We start from the raw sequence: 19749 nt of genomic DNA on the forward strand, positions 1-19749 counted from the left end.
GTTCCCATGCCACAAACAAGCACCTACAACAAGATCTTGTTGCACATCTTTGGGCCAAAAGAAGCATGCAATAGACGTTTAAGTTTTATGTTGTTAAATGTTTTAAAAAATGTTGTTAAATGTTTTTTTTTTTTATGTTGTATAATTTTAATGTTGTTTAATGTTATTTAATGTTTTTAATATTGTTTAATGTTGTTTCATTTTACTTAATTTAATTTAATGTTGTTTCATTTTACTTAATTTAATTTAATGTTGTTTAATGGCTTAGGAAGTTATAGAAAAAAAAAAATAGAATTTTAAAATTTAAAAAAAAATTGTAAAAACAAAAAAATTAAAAAATAACAGTTAGCTTACGCCTTACCGTTGGAATTCAAATTGTGGATCGGCCCGGGGCCGGCCGGCTGGCTGGTTGGCATTTTGGCCCTTTTTTGTCTAGTAGGGCTCATAAACCATTTGGTTTGGCTCTCGGTTGGAGACGATTTTCGAGCTATTTTTGACCCTCTGGCTCTCTGGACTATTCGGTTGGAGATGGCCTAAAGGTATGAAGTTAGCTTTCACCAACCTTTCCATCCCGTTTAAAGAATAACTCTTATGATCGTCATGATTTCTCGTAGTTCAGATAAGATTCGAACTATCACTTCACCGAAAGTCTGCCTAAAGAGATATAGAGAGGTAGACTATATAACACACACACACACACGCACATACACGCACATACACACACACGCACACGCACACGCACACGCACACGCACACGCACACATCTATATATATATGGACATCGACATTCAATTTCTACAATGATTGATGCTGACGCCGGCCATCTATATATATTATACTTATTTAAACCGCCTTGGACCTGACTTCTATCCACAGCTCTTATCTTTAACTAGCTAATGGCAAATCCTCAACCTCTTCTTTGTGAAAAAGCTCCCCTTAAAATCAATGGACTGCAGAAAACCCTAGAAATTGCAATTCTGTTCTTCTTCGTCTGTGTCCTTGTTTATCGTCTCCTATCTCTCAGGGACCATGGTTTTGTCTGGCTTCTTGCCTTCACGTGTGAGTCTTGGTTTGCTTTCAATTGGGTTCTTACTCTCATCACCCAATGGACTCCTGTTGAATACAAAACATACCCTCACAACCTCTTGCAAGAGTATGTCATACATGTTCTTTTTATTTTTTAAATAAATTAAACTTGTTTAAGTTTAATACACTTTGTTGGGTTAGGTCCATTCACTTTTCTATCATCTTTTTATTAAATTGAAATAAATGTCATCTTTTATTAATAGGTTTATCTTTTACTCAATTTTTATGATTAAATATAAGAATTAAATGTTATTCTGCTTTTTACTGCTCTTAGTTTATATTAGTGTTCTAAAAATAGGCCTAGGTGGCCGCGTAGACGTTGGACGTAGGTGTGCCGATCTGATTAGGTGTGAATCGTTAAGAAAAATCGGGGAGTTGTTAAACGTCCGCCTAAGCGCTCTTAGGTGGCCTGGGCGGCTGTCTAGGTGGCGGTCTAGGCGGAGTGAAATGGTTTCCTGGGAAGAAATTCCAAACAGATACCCAAAATCGCAAAAGCTTTCTCGTCGCTTCGTGATGGGGACTATGGGTGGAGGGAAGGGGTCACACTCACACCACACACGTGGTGCTTTATGAAATGGGGAAGGATGCATGCACATCTTCATAATTATCTCTTTATGATTTCTGACCTTAACTTTCAATTGCTATATAGGTTTCTGATCGATTTTGGTGCTCCAAAGTTTAAAGTGGGACACCAACCCAGATAAAATCATAAATAAAAGAGAGAGGATTTCGGGGATGATGCCAATGTGCGTGGTTTGGTTAAGGGATGCCTGGCATGGCTTCCTAGTAGTTTTATTACGAACCACCCAACCCATTACGTGGGATTTTTACTTTTACTTTTTAAGAATTAGATGTAATCATTTAAAATGTCTTAAGTTATATGGCATATATGCTTAATGTGTTTTTAAATTTTGGACTTATTAGATACTCTTTTTGTAATTTATCATTGTTTTAGTATCTTATTCATGGATTTCATACAAGTATAATTTTTTATGTGTCAATATGCACTTATGTACAAGATATACAAGAAACTTACCTAAATCCAATTAGGCTGCCTAGGCGCTCGTCTAGATCCCGCCTAGCTGCTAGGCGTCAGTCCGCTGCCTGACTAGCGCCTAGCATTTTTTAGAACCTTTGTTTATATCTCAATTTTTTCTTCAACCTCCATCACAGGTTAACAATGGTAACTAATCTATGTTGTAGGTACTAAATATGAGTGTATATGCTAGTATGGATTTTAAATGTATGGAAGATGGAATTTCTTTGAACTATTTTCATGAATGATAGGTAAATTTATTTTTATTTATTTTTGTACGTACATAAATACCTCTATCACAGGTTAAATGATTTTATTAACCTATCGTATAAGTATTATATATGTTGACACATAACTTTTCTTTTTAACTATTTTTATGAAAGTAGTTGGTTTTTTTTATTTAAATATTCAAATAAAAAATTTGAGTAAAGACTCATAAAATTAAGAAATTTAATTAAAGTTGAAAAATAAAAAATTGGACTAAATTCGACAACAGCTCAAAAATTTTTATTTGGATCAAATTTATCCGTTTAAATTTAATTAAGTTACGTATGCTCATGTGTAGTGTTGCTTACCTAATTCTTTGAACCTTGCTAATGCCAGATTGAAAATATATATGTTCTTGTGGTAATTAACATGTTGATTAATGTCTTATTGTGTATGCTTAATACGTAATTAGGGTTTCGAAGCTTCCTCCGGTGGACATGTTTGTGACAACAGCAGATGCAAAGCTAGAGCCACCTATCATTACTGTGAACACAGCGCTCTCTCTTCTAGCCGTTGATTATCCAACTCACAAGCTAGCTTGCTATGTATCAGATGACGGGTGTTCACCTCTCACTCTCTACTCTCTCATTGAAGCCTCAAAATTTGCTAAGCTTTGGGTACCCTTTTGCAAAAAGTACCATGTTCAAGTTAGAGCACCATTCAGATACTTCTCTGACAATCCCATTTTGTCAAGTTATAGTCCATCAGGATTCCTTCAAGAATGGACAAAAATGAAGGTAGAATTTGGCCTTATATATTCTTAGTTGAATTTGTATATATGTATGATGTCTCTATCTTTAATCTTGTAGGATGAGTATGAAAAGCTCTGCCAAAAAATTGAAGATGCTGTCCAAAATTTGGCACCTCTTGATTTTTCTAGGGACAATGTGGATTTTGCTCACATAGACAGCAGGAACCATCCCACTATAATCAAGGTTCTTGTTTTTTGTTTTTGGTAATTCACACAAGAAGTAAAGCCTCCCAATAAGTTCAATTTCATCGGTAAAGGTAAATTTATATGCAAGATGACCTTTGTGGAGTAGCAATATATAACAGGTCATTATATTCATTATATATGCTCCACAGTTGGTTGACCGACTAATATTGTGGTTCATCTACTTTTCACATCCTGCAACTATTCCTTAAAATTTTAGTGAAACCTAAATAAACTTTCTATTGTTAATTTGAATTAATATTTGTACAGGTGATATGGGAGACTAAGGAGAGAATTTCTAATGGTCTGCCACATTTGGTTTATGTAGCCAGGGAGAAGCGTCCTAATCACTCACATCATTACAAAGCGGGCGCTATGAACGCTTTGGTGAGAATTATTTGCTTAACTAAGAAAATGTTACCATCTCTCTTTTTAAATACATTTGTTCAATTAGTAAATTACTGTTATCTTAGGCTTAATTAGCTAGTGTAAAATCCATGATTTTACCTAGTGACTAATATTTTTAATTAATTTTATGTGCATAGACGAGGGTCTCTGGTGTTATGACAAATGCTCCATTTATGTTGAACGTGGACTGCGACATGTATGCCAACAATCCAAAGATCGTTCTTCATGCGATGTGCCTACTGCTTGGTTTCAAGCATGAAAAAGGTGCATTTGTTCAGTTTCCCCAAATGTTCTACAACATTTTGAAAGATGATCCATGTGGAAGCAAAGTGGTTGAGGCTGTAAAAGTACGTATATTAGTTTACTATTACTCCACTTTGACGAAAAAAACTTGCAGGTCAGGTGCTCATACCTCTAGTCAGGCGACAGAAATAGGGATATGAACATGGGGTAGCTAAGTTAGTTTCGCACTATGGCAGATTGACGTACATGGACCTAATTAATGTAGAAGGCTTTAACTTTCGCAGAAAATTTGGCCAGGGTTAGCTGGGATTCAAGGACCTGTCTATGCAGGGACAGGATGTTTTCACAGACGTAAAGTTATCTACGGTTCATCTCTAACAGATAATGAAGGTATCTTAGCATCCAAGATATATATTATGTGTACTAATGTACATAAATAATCACTCATTAATGATTAATCAACTTATAAATGATTTTTCAAAGGGAACTTGACGAGTGAGAGACTAAACAAAGAATGCTTTGGAAATTCTCCAGAGCTCATCCGATCAGCTACTCAAATTTTATTAGAGGAAAATATTGATCAACCGGACGACCTTTCCTGTGCGGTCGATGCAGCATACCAAGTTGCTCATTCCGAGTTCGAGCATGATACATTATGGGGCAAAAAGGTAACGAAAAATATTTTTCTCTCTAATGTTAGGAGTCTCTGTTAATTGACAGGAGTGTTGACATTGTTAGTTGGGCCGACCCTTTTTCAGGTGGGTTGGGTTTATGGGTCGGTAACAGAAGATATCCTAACTGGGATGAAGATCCATGCAAGAGGGTGGAAGTCTATCTTATGCATGCCAGAACCACCAGGTTTTCTGGGCACTGCACCCTCAACTACTCATGTTATGTTGATCCAGAGGAAGAGAGGCGTCACAGGGCTGCTAGAAATTTTGTTCAGCAAAAATTGTCCCATTTTTGCCACCCTTTATGCCAAGCTTGAGTTTAGGCAATGCTTGGCCTACCTGTGGATGCTAATTTGGGGACTGCACTCTATTCCTGATCTATGCTATGCTCTTCTGCCAGCTTACTGCCTCATTACCAACTCACACTTCTTGCCAAAGGTAAATAGAATCATCATCTACGTATAATGTGATTTTAGTTCGGAATTGTTATCATCATTTTAAAATAGTCACTGGGCTTGCACTCTTGTTTTCCTCACCTTTTTCATCAAAGAAGAATGTAAGATTTTTGTTGGAGTATCAATAGTAGCTGTTTTTAAATTTTGTTAAATTACGCTTGGTATAAACATTGTTAATGATGGAATTACAAAGTCTACGTACACTTAATCTGTTACCAAATAGTGTGACAATATTTTAAGTACATACAATGATTGATGTCGATTAAATAATATCACATTTTTTCATGAATGAAATTTGGTGTCCCTAGCTGTACTCAACTCAAACGATTTTGCTTTGTAGGTCCAGGAACCGGCTCTAATAATATTTGCTGCTGTGTTTCTCATTAAACACTTAAACACACTACACTCCAACCTTGATTCTGGTCGATCAATTAGGGCTTGGTGGAACCAATTGACAGTGGGACCATGGAGCAAAATACTCAGTTTAACTGCATCATTATTTGGAGTTATAACTGTGGTATTTAAGCTTTTGGGCATATCTGAGGTGACATTTGAAGTCACACAAAAGGAGCAAAATTCCTCTTCTAGTGACCAAGAAGCTACTTATGATGCTAGGTTTACTTTTGATGAGTCTCCAATATTTGTACCAGCCACAGCCCTATTGTTTCTGCACTTCACAGCTCTGGTCACGGCCGCGTTGGGGTTGCAACCACCGGCTCATGGGGTGAATGGGGCGGGCCTAGGGGAGTTGATGTGTAGTGTGTGGGTGGTGCTATGTTTTTGGCCATTTGTTAAAGGTTTGTTTGGGGAGGGTAACTATGGGATTCCCATGGCCACTATAGTCAAGTCAGCTGTGTTGGCCTTGCTCTTCATGCACTTCTGCCCTAAGAACACTACATCCTGATCAAGTTTCTGATTAATATAAAGTTAGGAGATCAGAGTAGACAGAGTTGTAATGTTCTTGTCTTTCCTGATTGTATTTGTATAAGGATGAAAAAAATAAAAGAAATTATAACTTATTTTATTAAGTGTTTATTTCAAATTTAATGGGTTCTCACATGCATCACCTTTATGGATTTGATGGCTGTCTAGTTATATATCTTCGGAGAAACAAGTGCATTGTGGCATATAAATGGAAACCACGAAACAAAAGAGGACAAAACTAAGCTAGCATGTCGCCATTTGAAACTAAGGATTGTTACGTAAACTTAGGAGAAATAGGGAGCACAAATCAAATCCAATGGTGCTATCTATTTTTAAGTTAATCTAGTATTATAACTGATATACTTGTGGAGGACTGTGCTTAGCTCTATGCTTAGAGATGGATAAACTCTTGTAAAGAAACTTATGATGAAATGAAAGCAACTATCGTATCTTAAAAAAAAAAAAAAAAAAAAAAAGTGAGGATAGGAGAGGGACGACAAGAGAGAGAGAGAGAGAGACGGAAGCTCAACGATAGTATTTTCACTTATGCTCCTTGGTGCCTTATGCCTTTATTTGTACTAGCCACATGTACTTTTCTCGCCTCACAAGTAATACAAGCCATAAAGGATTAGATATCTAAATCCTGTTGGACTCTTGCTTCTAAATTTATACAATCACATTCCTAAAGAATATTAACTACAACACTCACTCTTTAAGTGTAACGTTTAAGAAGTTATCGCATCAAGTCTTCTCGAATGATTATTGAAGTCTTCGATCGGCATAGGCAATTTCACTCGCGAAGTGCGACAAAACCCAAAGACCCCAGTTAAAACCTTGTCATGTTATCAAAGTCCAGTGGGACAAATGCTCCTGAACTAAAAGAAAAAGAGTACATTAAGGTCAACTTCTGCTACATACTATCCTTGAGTTCGACAAAACTCCTTAATTAGACTGTAAGCAACGTAAATCAGACAATTTACGTGTTCCAATCTTCGGACAAGCTTCTAAAAACTGAATTTCGGCAGTGACTTGGTGAAGAGATCATTGAGATTGTCTGGGAAATAATTCTCTTGACTTCGATCTTCTGATGCTCTTGTTGAGGATGAGAGGAAAAATTTTGGCGCAATGGGCTTGCTATGGTCTCTTTTGATGTATCCTTTTTGAATCTGGTATCATTGCAAATGAGAGAAGAAAAACATGTAGAATTATCCTCAAATATTGTTGGGACGTCAACGATAGACGATAATCCACAAGTGCTTTGACTATGCTTGACAACGGCTTTAAGCCATGTACACTCACTAGCAGCCACATAGATGGTGAGTATCACGCCATGGTTCCAGGACATAGCAACTAAAGTCTGCTTAGTAAACTTCCAAGATATTTGCAATTTCACCAACGGTAAAGACATAACCCGTTTAGGGTCTTGCTTTGTGCGGGTCGAATACGTACCCATGCCAGCATCAGGATAACAAAACTTAATTATGCTGAAAAATCTTTTGATTTGTATATGCAGGTGGCCACATTCATAATGGAGAGGATTATAAGTGCTGAGGGACATAAGTACTGCTGCGCTTTCACGGATTGATTTTTCGTAATCACTCAAGCTCTTAGGAAAATGCTCGACATGATTACTACTGTAGGGCCTTCCCTCCGACTGCTTAAACTTATCGTTCGTTGCTATATGAGGCTCGCACAAGGCCAAAAGTAAGTTACTCTTAATAGTTAATACTTGTAGGTCTAAGCTCGTCTTGTGTCTTGGACTAAACAAGATTGGAATTAAGTTCAAGCCAGTTCTAACATATATGTGTCTAATACAATTTAACTAGTTAAGTGTTGACTTTTGAAGTTTGTGTTTTTGTATTTTGTTGTCGTACCAAGAACAGAAACAGGATACAAATATATATAGAGGAGTTTGAGTGAGTTGCAAACTACACTCAACACTCAAGACCCTAACCTAGGACTTCCTTGAATCAAGCTGAGAAGCCGGCATAGGGAACATAATTAAGCTCCTTGGATTAAGGAGATGACAACCAGATAAGACCCTTATACAAGTTGAGGATTACAAGAAGAAAACAAACGGCTATTAACTAGATAAAACACTACTAGGGTTGACACAAACCCTATTACACAGATATTACTGATAAACCCTAATCCAGTGAAATCCTAAATACCCAGAGGACTTCCAATACTCCCCCTTAAGCTGGATCCAGAAGGTTGATGGATCCAAGCTTGCCGAGAAGCCGCTGAAACTGAGGCGATGCTAAAGGTTTAGTGAATAGGTCTGCGAGTTGATCGTAGCTCTTGACAAAATGAGTTTTGATGACCTGTGATTGTACTTGTGCACAGACATAGTGACAATCAACTTCGATGTGCTTGGTTCTCTAGTGGAAGACGGGGTTGGAAACAATGTGCATTGCTGCTTGGTTATCACAGAAAAGAGACATGGACTGAGGGGTAGAGACACCTAAGTCGCATAGCAAACCTTTCAGCCATATTAGTTCACATGCAGTAGATGCCATGACGCGATATTCAGCCTCAGTACTGGATCTTGCAACTACGGCTTGCTTTTTACTTTTCCAGGTAACAAGATTGCCTCCCACAAATGTGCAATACCCCATTGTAGACTTACGATCAATAGAGTTACCAGCCCAATCAGCATCACAATAACCGGTGATCTCAATGCTCTCATTCTTCTTCATGATAATGCCACGACCTATTGAACCTTTGAGGTACCGAAGTAGTCTTTTGACAAGATTAAAATGCTCCATGGTGGGAGAGTGCATAAATTGGCTAGCAATGCTTACTGAATAGGCTATGTCAGGCCTTGTAATAGTCAAGTAGATCAACTTACCAACAAGACGCTGATAATAGCTGATGTTTGGAAGTAGTTGTCCCTCCAAGCTAAGTTTGAGTTTCGTGTCAAAAGGTGTATTGACAGGTTTAGCATCACTCATGTTTGCTTCCTTGAAAAGGTCCAGAACAAATTTCCGTTGGCTGAGATAGAAACCCTTGTGAGAGGTAGCCATTTCGATGCCAAGAAAATATCTGAGTATGCCAAGATCTTTGATGGCAAAACGTTGTTGCAGTGAATGCTTGAGCTTAGTTATTTCATCCATGTTATCTTCTGTGATGATCAAATCATCGACATAGACAAGGATACCAGTTTCCCAGCAGTGCCAGTGCGCACGAACAATGAAGAGTCTGCATTGCTTCTTTTAAAACCAACCGTTGTGAGGACTGAACTAAGCTTGGCATACCAAGCTCTTGGTGACTGTTTAAGACCATAAATTGATTTGTGCAATCTGCACACAATATCAGGTTCATGACTTTGAGGATGGCCTGGGGGTAACCTCATGTAGACTTCTTCTTCAAGCTCACCATGTAAAAAGGCATTCTTTACGTCCATTTGATACATATGCCATCCTTTGTTAACAGCAACTGAAAGGAGTACTCTTACAGAGTTCATCTTTGCAACAGGAGCGAATGTTTCTTTGTAGTCCACATCAAATGTTTGAGTAAAGCCACGAGCCACTAATCTTGCCTTGTGTCTTTCTATGGACCTATCTGAGTTGAATTTAACCTTGTATATCCACCTGCAACCTACTGTCTTCTTTCCCTTAGGCAGTGTCTCAATGCTCCAGGTTTTATGTTGATCAAGAGCATGCAGTTCATCTTGCATAGCTTGCTGCCAAACTGGTGATTGATTAGCTTCTTGGAATGACTGAGGCTCAACATGCTCAGATATAGTACACAAGAAAGCAGTGTGTTTAGGAGACAGTTTGTGATAGGACACGTAGTGGGACAGTGGATGCCTTGGCTTGTAAGTGACAAAGTCTTGCAGTCTTGATAGAGGATGTCTTTCACGAATAGGATTGCGTCGAGGCGTAGTCGATTGCAACTCGTAGGGTGATTCCTTAGGAGCAATACTGTGGAGAGATTCAGAAGTGTTGGTCTCATTACTTGAGGCTTGGTTGTCATTTTCAGCAGGAACATTTGTGTGATGAACGGGCCCCATTGCATCAGGTACTTCAGTGGCAAGGATTTCAGTTCTTGGCAATGGAAACAAATCCAAGCAATACTCCCCCTCACTTGTACTATCCAGAGATTGGCTGTAATAAGGGTTAGTTTCATGAAATCTAACATCCTTGGAAACAATTAACCTCTTAAGTTGTGGATTGTAACATTTGTATCCCTTTTGTGTGGATGAGTAACCAAGGAAAATGCATTTGGTTGCCCTCGGGTCAAGTTTGTCTCGATGCAAGGACTGAACATGGACAAAACAAATGCATCCAAAGACCTTAAGGTGTGACAAGTCTATTTTCCTGTTTTTTACAATTTCCATTGGTGATTTGAACCCCAAAACCCTGCTAGGTAACCTGTTGATAAAGTAAGTGGCTGCCATAACACTTTGAGACCAGAAACGTTTAGGTACATTCATTTGAAACATCAATGACCTAGTTTTTTCAAGGAGATCTCGATTTTTTCTCTCGGCAATACCATTTTGTTGAGGTGTGCCAACACAACTAGTTTGATGCATGATGCCATTGTTGCTCAAATATTGAGTCATGACTTGGGACATGTATTCGGTGCCATTATCAGACCTTAGAGTTTTGATTTGAGAGGAAAAATGGTTTTTAACAAGACTATGAAAGTCTTTAAACACTTCCATCACTTCACTATTTGATTTTAACAAATATAGCCAAGTTGCTCTTGAGTAGTCATCAACAAATGTTATGAAATATTTGTAACCATCAAAAGACTCACTAGTTGGTCCTCATACATCCGAGTGTACAAGTTCAAAAAGATGAAAAACTCTAGACAAAGATGAACGAAGGGGTAGCTTTGTTGCCTTTGACAGGTGGCAAGTTTCACAATGAATTGGTTCTTTGTCTAAGTCAGGAAACAAGGTGGACAAAACATGTTGAGATGGGTGTGCTAATCACTGGTGCCACAAAAACTGGTCTTGAATGGAGGCATGGACGGGTATAGACTTGGCTTGTAATCCACTGGAAGAGCTTTTCGATATGTAATAGAGACCATCTAGGTAAAATCCCTCACCAATCTTCCTCTTGGTGACAAGATCCTGAAAAATGACATTTTCTGGTGAAAAAATGGCGAAGCAGTTTAAGGAATTTGTGATTTGTCCTACTGAGAGAAGTTGGAATGGAAACGAAGGCACGTATAAGGCCATGGACTCTATTTGATCAGATATCAAGTGAATTTTTCCCTTGCCTACAATCCTAGCACCTTCACCATTAGCTACAGACACATGTGATGGTTTATGAAGTTTCTCAAATTTATGCAATTTTGACACTTGATTAGTCATATGATCTGTGGCACCTGAATCTACAACCCAAAAATCATGCAACTCATTTATTTTAAGAGCAGTTTTGAAAGCATTCATGATACCTTTCATGTCTTGTTGAGGTAAGCGATCAGCATTGGCCAGGAAACCAGTAAACTTGCCAAGCAATGCCGTGGTACTTCCATCTTCATGGTCAACAGCTCGATCTTCCCTACCCTTCTTTTGATAGAGATAGGCTGCGAACTCATTTATAAGAGTAGCAGGATTTGCAGTGAACTGTTTGTATGGATTAGAACTGTTGAAAGATGAAGATGATGTGGTGTTGGCACGAGGATGTGCTCGACTTGTCTTCTGCGTGGTTTTATCCTTCATGAAATCTGGCTTAAGTTTTGGATGGAGGATCCAGCACTTATCTCTCACATGCCCGATGTTGTCACAGTGTAGGCACTTTAGATGGGGGTTTTTTCCTTTGTATCTTTTTTCATTGGTCAGATAAGCCCTAGCTTCAGTCACAATGGTTTTTGTACCATTGTTCATGACTTTTCTTCTTACTTCCTCACGTTGGATGGTTGCACAGATGCTAGTGAAGGATGGTAGCTCAGGATTCATGAGGATATGGCTTCTCAAATCCTCATAGTCTGAGCTCAGACTAGACAGCAATTGAAATATCTTATCTTCTTCAGTTCTTTTAAGAAGCACAGTGGGATCAGTGGTGTGAGGTCTATAGACATCCAGCTCATTCCACATGCTTCTTAGAGAACCAAGATGTTGAACAAAGGTTTTACCTTCTTGTTGAACGTTGGAGATATCCTTCTTGAGTTGAAAGATGCGGGCAGAATTATTTTGATTACCATACATCTCCTTCACAGTTGTCCAGAGAGTGAGTGATGACTCGGAATAGCTGAAGATCTCAGCAATCTTCCTTTCCATGGAATTAAGCAGCCATGACATGACCAGCTGATCTTTGCAAAGCCACCCTCCATATTCAGGAGAAGTGACTCCAGGAGCAGGAAGACTGCCATCGATGAAACCCAGTTTGGATCTTCCACCCAGTGCGAGACTAACCGCTCTTGCCCACGGTAAATAGTTGAACTCATTCAGTAACACTGAACTGAGTCGTTGATTTGGATTGATATCCATTTCAGAGAGTGAGTAGAGGGAGAAGCAATGGTGCTTTCTTCCTCCGAATGCTCATCAGCCATATTTTTGCTGAAGGGGAATCACAACGTGAGATATGCAAAGACAGGCTTCAGAGGGATGCCTGCTCTGATACCATGTTGACTTTTGAAGTTTGTGTTTTTGTATTTTGTTGTCGTACCAAGAACAGAAACAGGATACAAATATATATAGAGGAGTTTGAGTGAGTTGCAAACTACACTCAACACTCAAGACCCTAACCTAGGACTTCCTTGAATCAAGCTGAGAAGCCAGCATAGGGAACATAATTAAGCTCCTTGGATTAAGGAGATGACAACCAAATAAGACCCTTATACAAGTTAAGGATTACAAGAAGAAAACAAACGGCTATTAACTAGATAAAACACTACTAGGGTTGACACAAACCCTATTACACAGATATTACCGAGAAACCCTAATCCAGTGAAACCCTAAATACCCAGAGGACTTCCAATATTAAGTCTCAACAATTTCAAGTTTGTTAAATATTGGTCGTCATTTAGTCTAATTTAACTGAAATAGCCGCGTTCAGGATTGAGCATGTAACACTCTAGATAGGACTTGTAACATACAAAATGTTGGACCGTTCTCCACTTTAACTATTCCAGTCATAACATTATAAGTTCACCAAACATCGAATGTTATTAGTCTAATTTAATTAAAATAGTCGAGCTCAAGTCAAGTCACCAAATGATGAACATAATTACATTTGTGAATTGATGAATTTTTATTGCAGGGACGTTGACTACAGAAAGTTGTGTCTTCCTAAGAGGTTGAAGGATCGTAAAGTCATTAACCTCATTGCTGTAAGTTCTTCGAATACAATTTATTTATTTTTTGGATTGCTTCCCACAACCCTTTTATTTTTACTGAAACAATTCTACTTGATTTAATTTCCAGGACAACCCAACCGCCATGGCAAGCATGAGACAGCTTGTTCGGTGTCTTATAGCTGCGAGAAGGGCTCCTCCGACAGAGGCGGGCGCGGAGGTCGAAAACAGGCACCCGGGCGTGGAGGTAGAAAACGGGCACCCGGTGAAGGGTGCACAGGAGTAGCAGACGAACCATGTTATATTCACCTATGCTGGTCAATCTCACCAGAGATGAAATACCAAAACCATGGAGACTGAAAACTGTTGTAATATGTTGCTTTTAATGTGCACTTTGTTTTCAATGTTGTAATTCACTTTTCATCTGTAGGATATTTTAGTGTTTCTAACTATTGTAAAATGTTTTTCCTAGACTGACTGCTGTTGTTTGTCTCAAAAGTTGCTTTGTCTTTCATTGCATTTTTGGCATGGTTAGAGTTAGTCCCACATCGGCCATGTGAGAAGGAGTGATGGACTTTATGAGGTTGTCTCGCGCTTCAATGGTCACGACCTTACTTGAACAGGATCTGTTCTATAGGTTGTACCTCTGTATCCTTGATCTCAAAGGAGACAGGAACCTCAGTCTGGTGGATGAACCATGACCGTATGATCAGAGCGTGATTAACTGCTTTGTGATCCTTGGATCATTCGAGCGGTAGATGATCGTTCTCAGCCGCTGTAACAACCGGTTGGGGTGGTCACACGGTTGTCTGACAGACCTCCCTTCTAAACTTTTTTATTTTTTGGTTAAATTTCATTTTCTTCTTCAATTCTTTTCGCAGTATTGCATCCAAGTTGCGCAACAAACATTGCATGCTAAAAACACAAACAAATTACGCCTCAGTCTTGCTTGGGAGGGATTGAAAGAGTGCTTTCGAGCATAAACGATAAATGATGCATCTGTGACATTATTCTCTCCATATTGTCAGATTTTGAGCCTGCTCTTACACTGGAAACATCTCCGACCTCCGCCGCATCTTCAGTTTTTTTTCATGGTTTGTGCTTGCATCAACCAACCTAAACACGCAACAGAAATGAGGAGTTAACATAGGCTCTATAATGAATGAGCACATGCACCTTCCAGGATTCTGCAGCTATAATAGCACCCATATAAATTGGCTTATACACGCACCTGTCTAATACAGAAGACCTGGCTGCACTCTATCCGCTACAGTTGAACTGTTGGAACTGTTAAATGCTCCTGTTAAGAAATCTGGTTGCAAAAAGCTACCAAAATCCAAGTCACCCGAGTTGCTAGTGCCAAACAAATTTGTTACTGAAGTGTGGTCAACAGAAGTTGTCTGATTAATACTTTGTTTTACAGAATTATCTGCAAGATTTGATGCATTATTCGAGCTAGCAAGATCATTCCAAGCATCGAATGAATCATCTGTTGAGAGTTGTCCCACATCGGTGAGGGACAAGGTTTGCTATGTGCTTATATGGTCTTGGGCTACTCCCCATATTGCCAATTAGTTTTACGGTGGAACCTCAATTTCATCATGGTATCAGAGCGGGTTGTCCTCGTGTGAAGCCAAACGGCCACACGCGCTCCACGTCACCCAGTTGTTGTCCACGTGTAGGCTTGAAAATCCGCCACACGTGCGGAGGCGTGTTGAGAGTTGTCCCACATCGGTGAGGGACAAGGTTTGCTATGTGCTTATATGGTCTTGGGCTACTCCCCATATTACGTGTAGGCTTGAAAATCCGCCACACGTGCGGGGGCGTGTTGAGAGTTGTCCCACATCGGTGAGGGACAAGGTTTGCTATGTGCTTATATGGTCTTGGGCTACTCCCCATATTGCCAATTGGTTTTACGGTGGAACCTCAATTTCATCATCATCACCCGCATCAGTAGTCTTATGATAAAGAGCCTTGTTGCTGGTGGTCTGCAATTGGTTGTCTCGAACCCAATCGACACTACTTTGTTTTACAGAGCTATCAACAAGATTTGGTGCATTGCTCGAGCTTGCAAAACCATTCCAAGCATCAAATAAATCATCATTCTCCTCGGTAGTCTTATTATCAAGATCCTTGTTGCTAGTGATCTGCAATTGGTTGTCTTGAACCCAATCGACACCATCAGGAAAAGAGTTATTCACATTTTCAGCTATTCCACCCTTCACCTCAGCAAGGATTTCCAACCGTTCAGGCCCTCCAGAAAACCCAGAGTTGGAACGCCCAACAGATCATCTTGAAACCAGTCGGACGACATGGATGCAGACCCGGTCACACTATGGTTTACTTTTGATGAGTCTCCAATATTTGTACCAGCCACAGCCCTCTTGTTTCTGCAATTCACAGCTCTGGCCACGGCCGCGTTGGGTTTGCAACCACCGGCTTTTGGGGTGAATGGGGCGGGCATCGGGGAGATGATGTGTAGTGTGTGGATGGTGCTATGTTTTTGGCCATTTGTTAAAGGTTTGTTTGGGAAGGGTAAATATGGGATTCCAACGGCCACTATAGTTAAGTCAGCTGTGTTGGCTTTGCTCTTCATGCACTTCTGCCCTAAGAACATTGCATCATGATCAAGTTTCTGATTAATATAAAAAATTACGAGATCAGATAAGACAGAGTTGTAATGTTACTGTCTTTCCTGATTGTATTAGTATAAGGGTGAATTTCATAATTGTCTCAAACTTTTGAGGTGTTTCCACTTGGTCCGACCTTTTTTTTCTCAAGTTCATCTCTAAATTTTATAAATATGTGTTTAATAAGGACAAATTGGCTTTCGTTAAAAAAGCTGATGAATAATACACGACCATTTTTTTTATGTGCATTTCAGTAACACTTCTAATTTTACCAAAATGTGTTTCCACCAACTGCATGTGACTTCTTTCTATAGAACAATACTCGGATTAAAACACGAACAGAATTAACCAAACTCAATCGGCCGTTCCGGTTTGTAGTTGTTGCTTATACTTGATATTAAAATTGTTTGAACAAAAAACACTAATTTTCACGTTCAATATACGAATATTGTTTTGGTAGATGCATGGCATGAGACATGTAGAGGTGCTTTACTTTATTCTGAACTTTGCATGAAAGTGAATGGTAGTCTTTAACATAGAGTTTGACTACACCTCCTTATATAGTTTAAAAGAATTAATTATTTTGTATAATTCATGTGGCACCATTTTATTAGGTTTATAGTCCCATATATATACCAGATCAGCAAACAAATAGAGTTATAACAGAAACATAACGGAAGGATCACATTGGTGGTGGAATCATACATAGGAACTACATTTATTGATTTTTATTGCTATGGACCAAACTAAGAACTTGTACCAATTTGAGAGACCATTTTAGCTAAAAATGCATCTAAAATATTCACCAAGTAAAGCCTCATCCAAATGTGTGCTCCAACATTTTAACCACGGGATTTCAACTCTTCAATTAGGGCATTCAAATCAGAATGTGATGATCCTCCTTTCTCAATAGCCCTTTTTGCCTGCTCTGCAAGTTCCCAAGCTCTACTTCTCATTTCCTCTGCTTCCTCACCCACCATAATCCTCCTTACAGCTTTATCAACAGCCTTCTTCTTAACGAAATCCCCAACAAGACTAGCCCATTTCTGAGCACCCACTCCAACACCTATTTTCAGCACTTGGGTCACCAGCTTCTCGTTGTAAAACTGATCCGCCGACACCGGCCACGTCACCATCGGCAACCCAGCAGAAATCCCTTCCAGCGTCGAGTTCCACCCACAGTGAGTTACAAACCCGCCAACAGCCCTATGATCAAGAATCAGAATCTGCGGGGCCCACCCTCTTATTATTAGTCCTTTCCCTTCCATTTTATGCTCAAACCCTTCTGGCAGCCAATCCTCTTTCTCCATGTCATCATCTTGTCCTCTCCTCACTACCCAAATGAAGTCCTGCCCGGAAGCCTGAAGCCCCATTGCAATCTCCTTAAGCTGAGAGGCATTGAATTTAGCCATGCTTCCAAAACACACATAAACGACCGAATTGGGTTCTTTTGAATCAAGCCACTTCAAGCAATCGTTCTCGTTGATGGAAGATGCTTTTCCTCTAAGTGATTTTTCTTCATTGCTTCTATTGCACAGAGAAACAGGGCCTATATGCCAAGCCTTCCTCCCCAAAACGTTTCTGTAATAATCTGCATAAACTGGTTCGAGCTCATAAAAACTGTTCACAACAATTCCATAGCTCTTCTGCTCAGATTCCTTGGCCCGTTTGAGCATCCGGGTCAAGTCGTTTTCAATATTTTCCTTTTCAAAAGCAGGCAATTGGGCTCTTGTCATCGTAATCTCACCAGAAAAATTTGGAATCACGAAAGATTCCAAATCGGACGAACTGTTCTTGAAAGGCTCATACTTGCTCATATTATATGAGGCAGCCAAGGTGAAGAAACTAGTGCCATGAAAAACCAACCTCGGAATATCAAACTTTGCAGCTGCATCAGTTGCCCATGGAAAACATATGTCTGCCAAAAGGAAACTAGGGTTTTCGTCGAGCAGAAGCTGCTCGAGCGGTTCTTGGAGCAAGCTTGTTGCTTTGTGGAAATTGGTGGATAATTCTGGTGAGGTGAGTGAGTCGAGAATCTCACAACCATCTGGCAGACCGGCTTGTACAGAAGGGAACTTGATGGTTTTGATTTCGACTTTGACGCTGCCAGGATTGGTTTTGCTTGACTGAGTGGCTTTGGAGAATGTTGAAGCGTTGAGAGGAGTTGTGACTATGGTTGTCTTCACTCCTTGCGCTGCGAATAGCTTGGCCATATCTGAGATCGGTATCATGTGGCCTTGACCCATGAAAGGGAACAAGAAGACGTGGAACTCACGGTTTTGGCTACCCATGATTGGGATTTAGAAATGAAGATGGAGGAAGTAAAGTATTGGGGTGATGGTTTGCGTTTGTGATGCATGAATTGAGGGTCATATATAGAAGTCGACTAAGTACATAAACTATGGAAGGTTTATAAACAATGTATGGTTATAAACATCTTACCATCTGAACGGCAAACCATCACCCAGTAACACATGTAAATTATTTCACTTGAGTTTCTGTTCTGAATCTCTTGTTATATCGTTTGGTCCAGAAAAGAGTCTTGTTCCCAAAACAACAAGAAAAGGCCACATGTCGACAATAATTTTAGCGTTTAGAACCATAGTGTTTTACTTGGAGGAGTATTCTCTAGCCTTCCTATTCCCATCACTTTCCATTCCCTTCTCTCACACATTACTTTTTGTCTTATTATCTCTATTAAAAAAACAATATAAGATGTTGACGTGGCTTAACCGTGACGGTTCAAATAGGAGAGCATAGAAGGGTAGAGAGATTAAGAGGGTAGAGAATCCTCTTCCGCTTTACTTGCAAGCCTGAGTCTTTCAGCTTAGTCGGCACCATTCCATTGACGATCCCATCACCGAAATTCCCGATAAGAGATCAACTCGAACTCAAGGCATTCTAGTGGCCTCGTCCTTGTCCGGCTCCAAATGTACGTGTCATTGTCAACACAAATTATTCTTCTAGATAGAAATTGTCAAAGTAGTCAATACATGACACTATAAGAATTGTAAGTGTTAAAGGCAATTATATTTGCATCTATTAGTATGTATTAGGGGCAATTATTGTGGATTTCTGCCTCTAAAGGTTAGGAGTAAAAACCATCGTTGCTAATTCCGCCCCTATTGTTCTTTCTACCATGATGGCAATTACAAGATTAGAGAATAAAATATATTAATTTCGGAACGGGATATTACATGGTAGATAGAGTTACCATAGATATATGACCTGAGTCTTGAATCTCTTTAAAATTATATTTGTTTGGGTATACCAAATGATTGATTTCTTATGAAAGTAGGAACCAGATGTGGGTTCATCAATCCCCACTCTTATTCTCAAGAACTCCCTTACACAGCCACCACGAGGATCACAGTCAACCCTCACCACCCTACCAATCGCAGCCCCTAGGGTTTCCCCCATGCGCACTGACATGAAAGACGGTGGTAGCCCATGAATCCGAACCCAAAACTCCTGCTCACACAACAGAACACTAGCAGGCACCTCCATTCCCTTTACCTCAGCAAGAATAAGCAACGATTTTCCAAAGAACCATGACCTGCCATTTAGCACCGTGCGCATAGGATTTCCCAAAGGACTCAAACGTCCACATGGGATTTCCACCTGTCAGGTGCATTTTCGTAATTTTACAAGATTAAGGAATAAAATATATTAATTTTGAAACTGGATATTACATGGTAGATAGAGTTACCATAGATATATGACCTGAGTCTTAAATCTCTTTAAAATTATATTTGTTTGGATATACCAAATGATTGGTTTCATATGAAAGTAGGAACCGGATGTGGGTTCTTCAAATCTTCTCACATGTTGTCGAGATGGTAGC

The 19749-nt window shown here is 39.5% G+C and overlaps 3 protein-coding genes and 1 non-coding gene across 6 annotated transcripts; 3 read left to right on the forward strand and 1 right to left on the reverse strand.

Annotated features, from left to right (window-relative positions):
* The first annotated feature begins 800 nt into the window (after window positions 1-800).
* Window positions 801-6124, forward strand: LOC137707872 (cellulose synthase-like protein H1). Of its 3 annotated transcripts, none has more exons than XM_068446803.2 (9): window positions 801-1153; window positions 2802-3126; window positions 3199-3324; window positions 3594-3710; window positions 3869-4078; window positions 4259-4364; window positions 4458-4642; window positions 4733-5083; window positions 5441-6124. In XM_068446803.2, exons 1-9 carry the CDS (start codon window positions 897-899, stop codon window positions 6002-6004), a joined length of 2241 nt encoding a protein of 746 aa, XP_068302904.2. In that variant the 5' UTR covers window positions 801-896; the 3' UTR covers window positions 6005-6124. The 3 variants fall into 3 exon arrangements, with proteins under 3 accessions (XP_068302904.2, XP_068302905.2, XP_088545650.1); XM_068446804.2 differs by having other exon boundaries at window positions 846-1153; window positions 4509-4642; XM_088689524.1 differs by having other exon boundaries at window positions 872-1153; window positions 1736-3126.
* Window positions 6125-7482: 1358 nt separating this feature from the next.
* Window positions 7483-13728, forward strand: LOC148689336 (uncharacterized). The gene is made up of 3 exons (XM_088688871.1): window positions 7483-7728; window positions 13242-13311; window positions 13406-13728. Exons 1-3 carry the CDS (start codon window positions 7640-7642, stop codon window positions 13559-13561), a joined length of 315 nt encoding a protein of 104 aa, XP_088544997.1. The 5' UTR covers window positions 7483-7639; the 3' UTR covers window positions 13562-13728.
* Window positions 13729-13880: 152 nt separating this feature from the next.
* Window positions 13881-14094, forward strand: LOC137709627 (small nucleolar RNA U3). Its single transcript, XR_011064914.2, has one exon. It is a non-coding gene; the product is annotated as a small nucleolar RNA U3 (small nucleolar RNA).
* Window positions 14095-16599: 2505 nt separating this feature from the next.
* LOC137707973 (scopoletin glucosyltransferase) lies at window positions 16600-18847 on the reverse strand. Its single transcript, XM_068446928.2, has one exon. It carries the CDS (start codon window positions 18194-18196, stop codon window positions 16748-16750), a length of 1449 nt encoding a protein of 482 aa, XP_068303029.1. The 5' UTR covers window positions 18197-18847; the 3' UTR covers window positions 16600-16747.
* Between the last annotated feature and the right edge of the window lie 902 nt (window positions 18848-19749).

Source organism: Pyrus communis, chromosome 17 (genome assembly GCF_041283825.1).
Source record: "Pyrus communis isolate YQ-2024b chromosome 17, ASM4128382v1, whole genome shotgun sequence".
Classification (NCBI taxonomy): domain Eukaryota; kingdom Viridiplantae; phylum Streptophyta; class Magnoliopsida; order Rosales; family Rosaceae; genus Pyrus; species Pyrus communis.

What these genes read in the sequence shown, in the direction of transcription:
- LOC137707872 (XM_068446803.2), top strand. Translation starts at nt 897, where the DNA reads ATGGCAAATCCTCAACCTCTTCTTTGTGAAAAAGCTCCCCTTAAAATC. An exon ending in ACCATCCCACTATAATCAAG is followed by an intron (nt 3,325 to 3,593) that starts GTTCTTGTTTTT and finishes ATATTTGTACAG; the next exon opens with GTGATATGGGAGACTAAGGA. An exon ending in ATACATTATGGGGCAAAAAG is followed by an intron (nt 4,643 to 4,732) that starts GTAACGAAAAAT and finishes ACCCTTTTTCAG; the next exon opens with GTGGGTTGGGTTTATGGGTC.
- LOC137707973 (XM_068446928.2), bottom strand. Translation starts at nt 18,196, where the DNA reads ATGGGTAGCCAAAACCGTGAGTTCCACGTCTTCTTGTTCCCTTTCATG.
- LOC148689336 (XM_088688871.1), top strand. Translation starts at nt 7,640, where the DNA reads ATGCTCGACATGATTACTACTGTAGGGCCTTCCCTCCGACTGCTTAAA. An exon ending in AGGCTCGCACAAGGCCAAAA is followed by an intron (nt 7,729 to 13,241) that starts GTAAGTTACTCT and finishes TTTTTATTGCAG; the next exon opens with GGACGTTGACTACAGAAAGT. An exon ending in AAGTCATTAACCTCATTGCT is followed by an intron (nt 13,312 to 13,405) that starts GTAAGTTCTTCG and finishes TTTAATTTCCAG; the next exon opens with GACAACCCAACCGCCATGGC.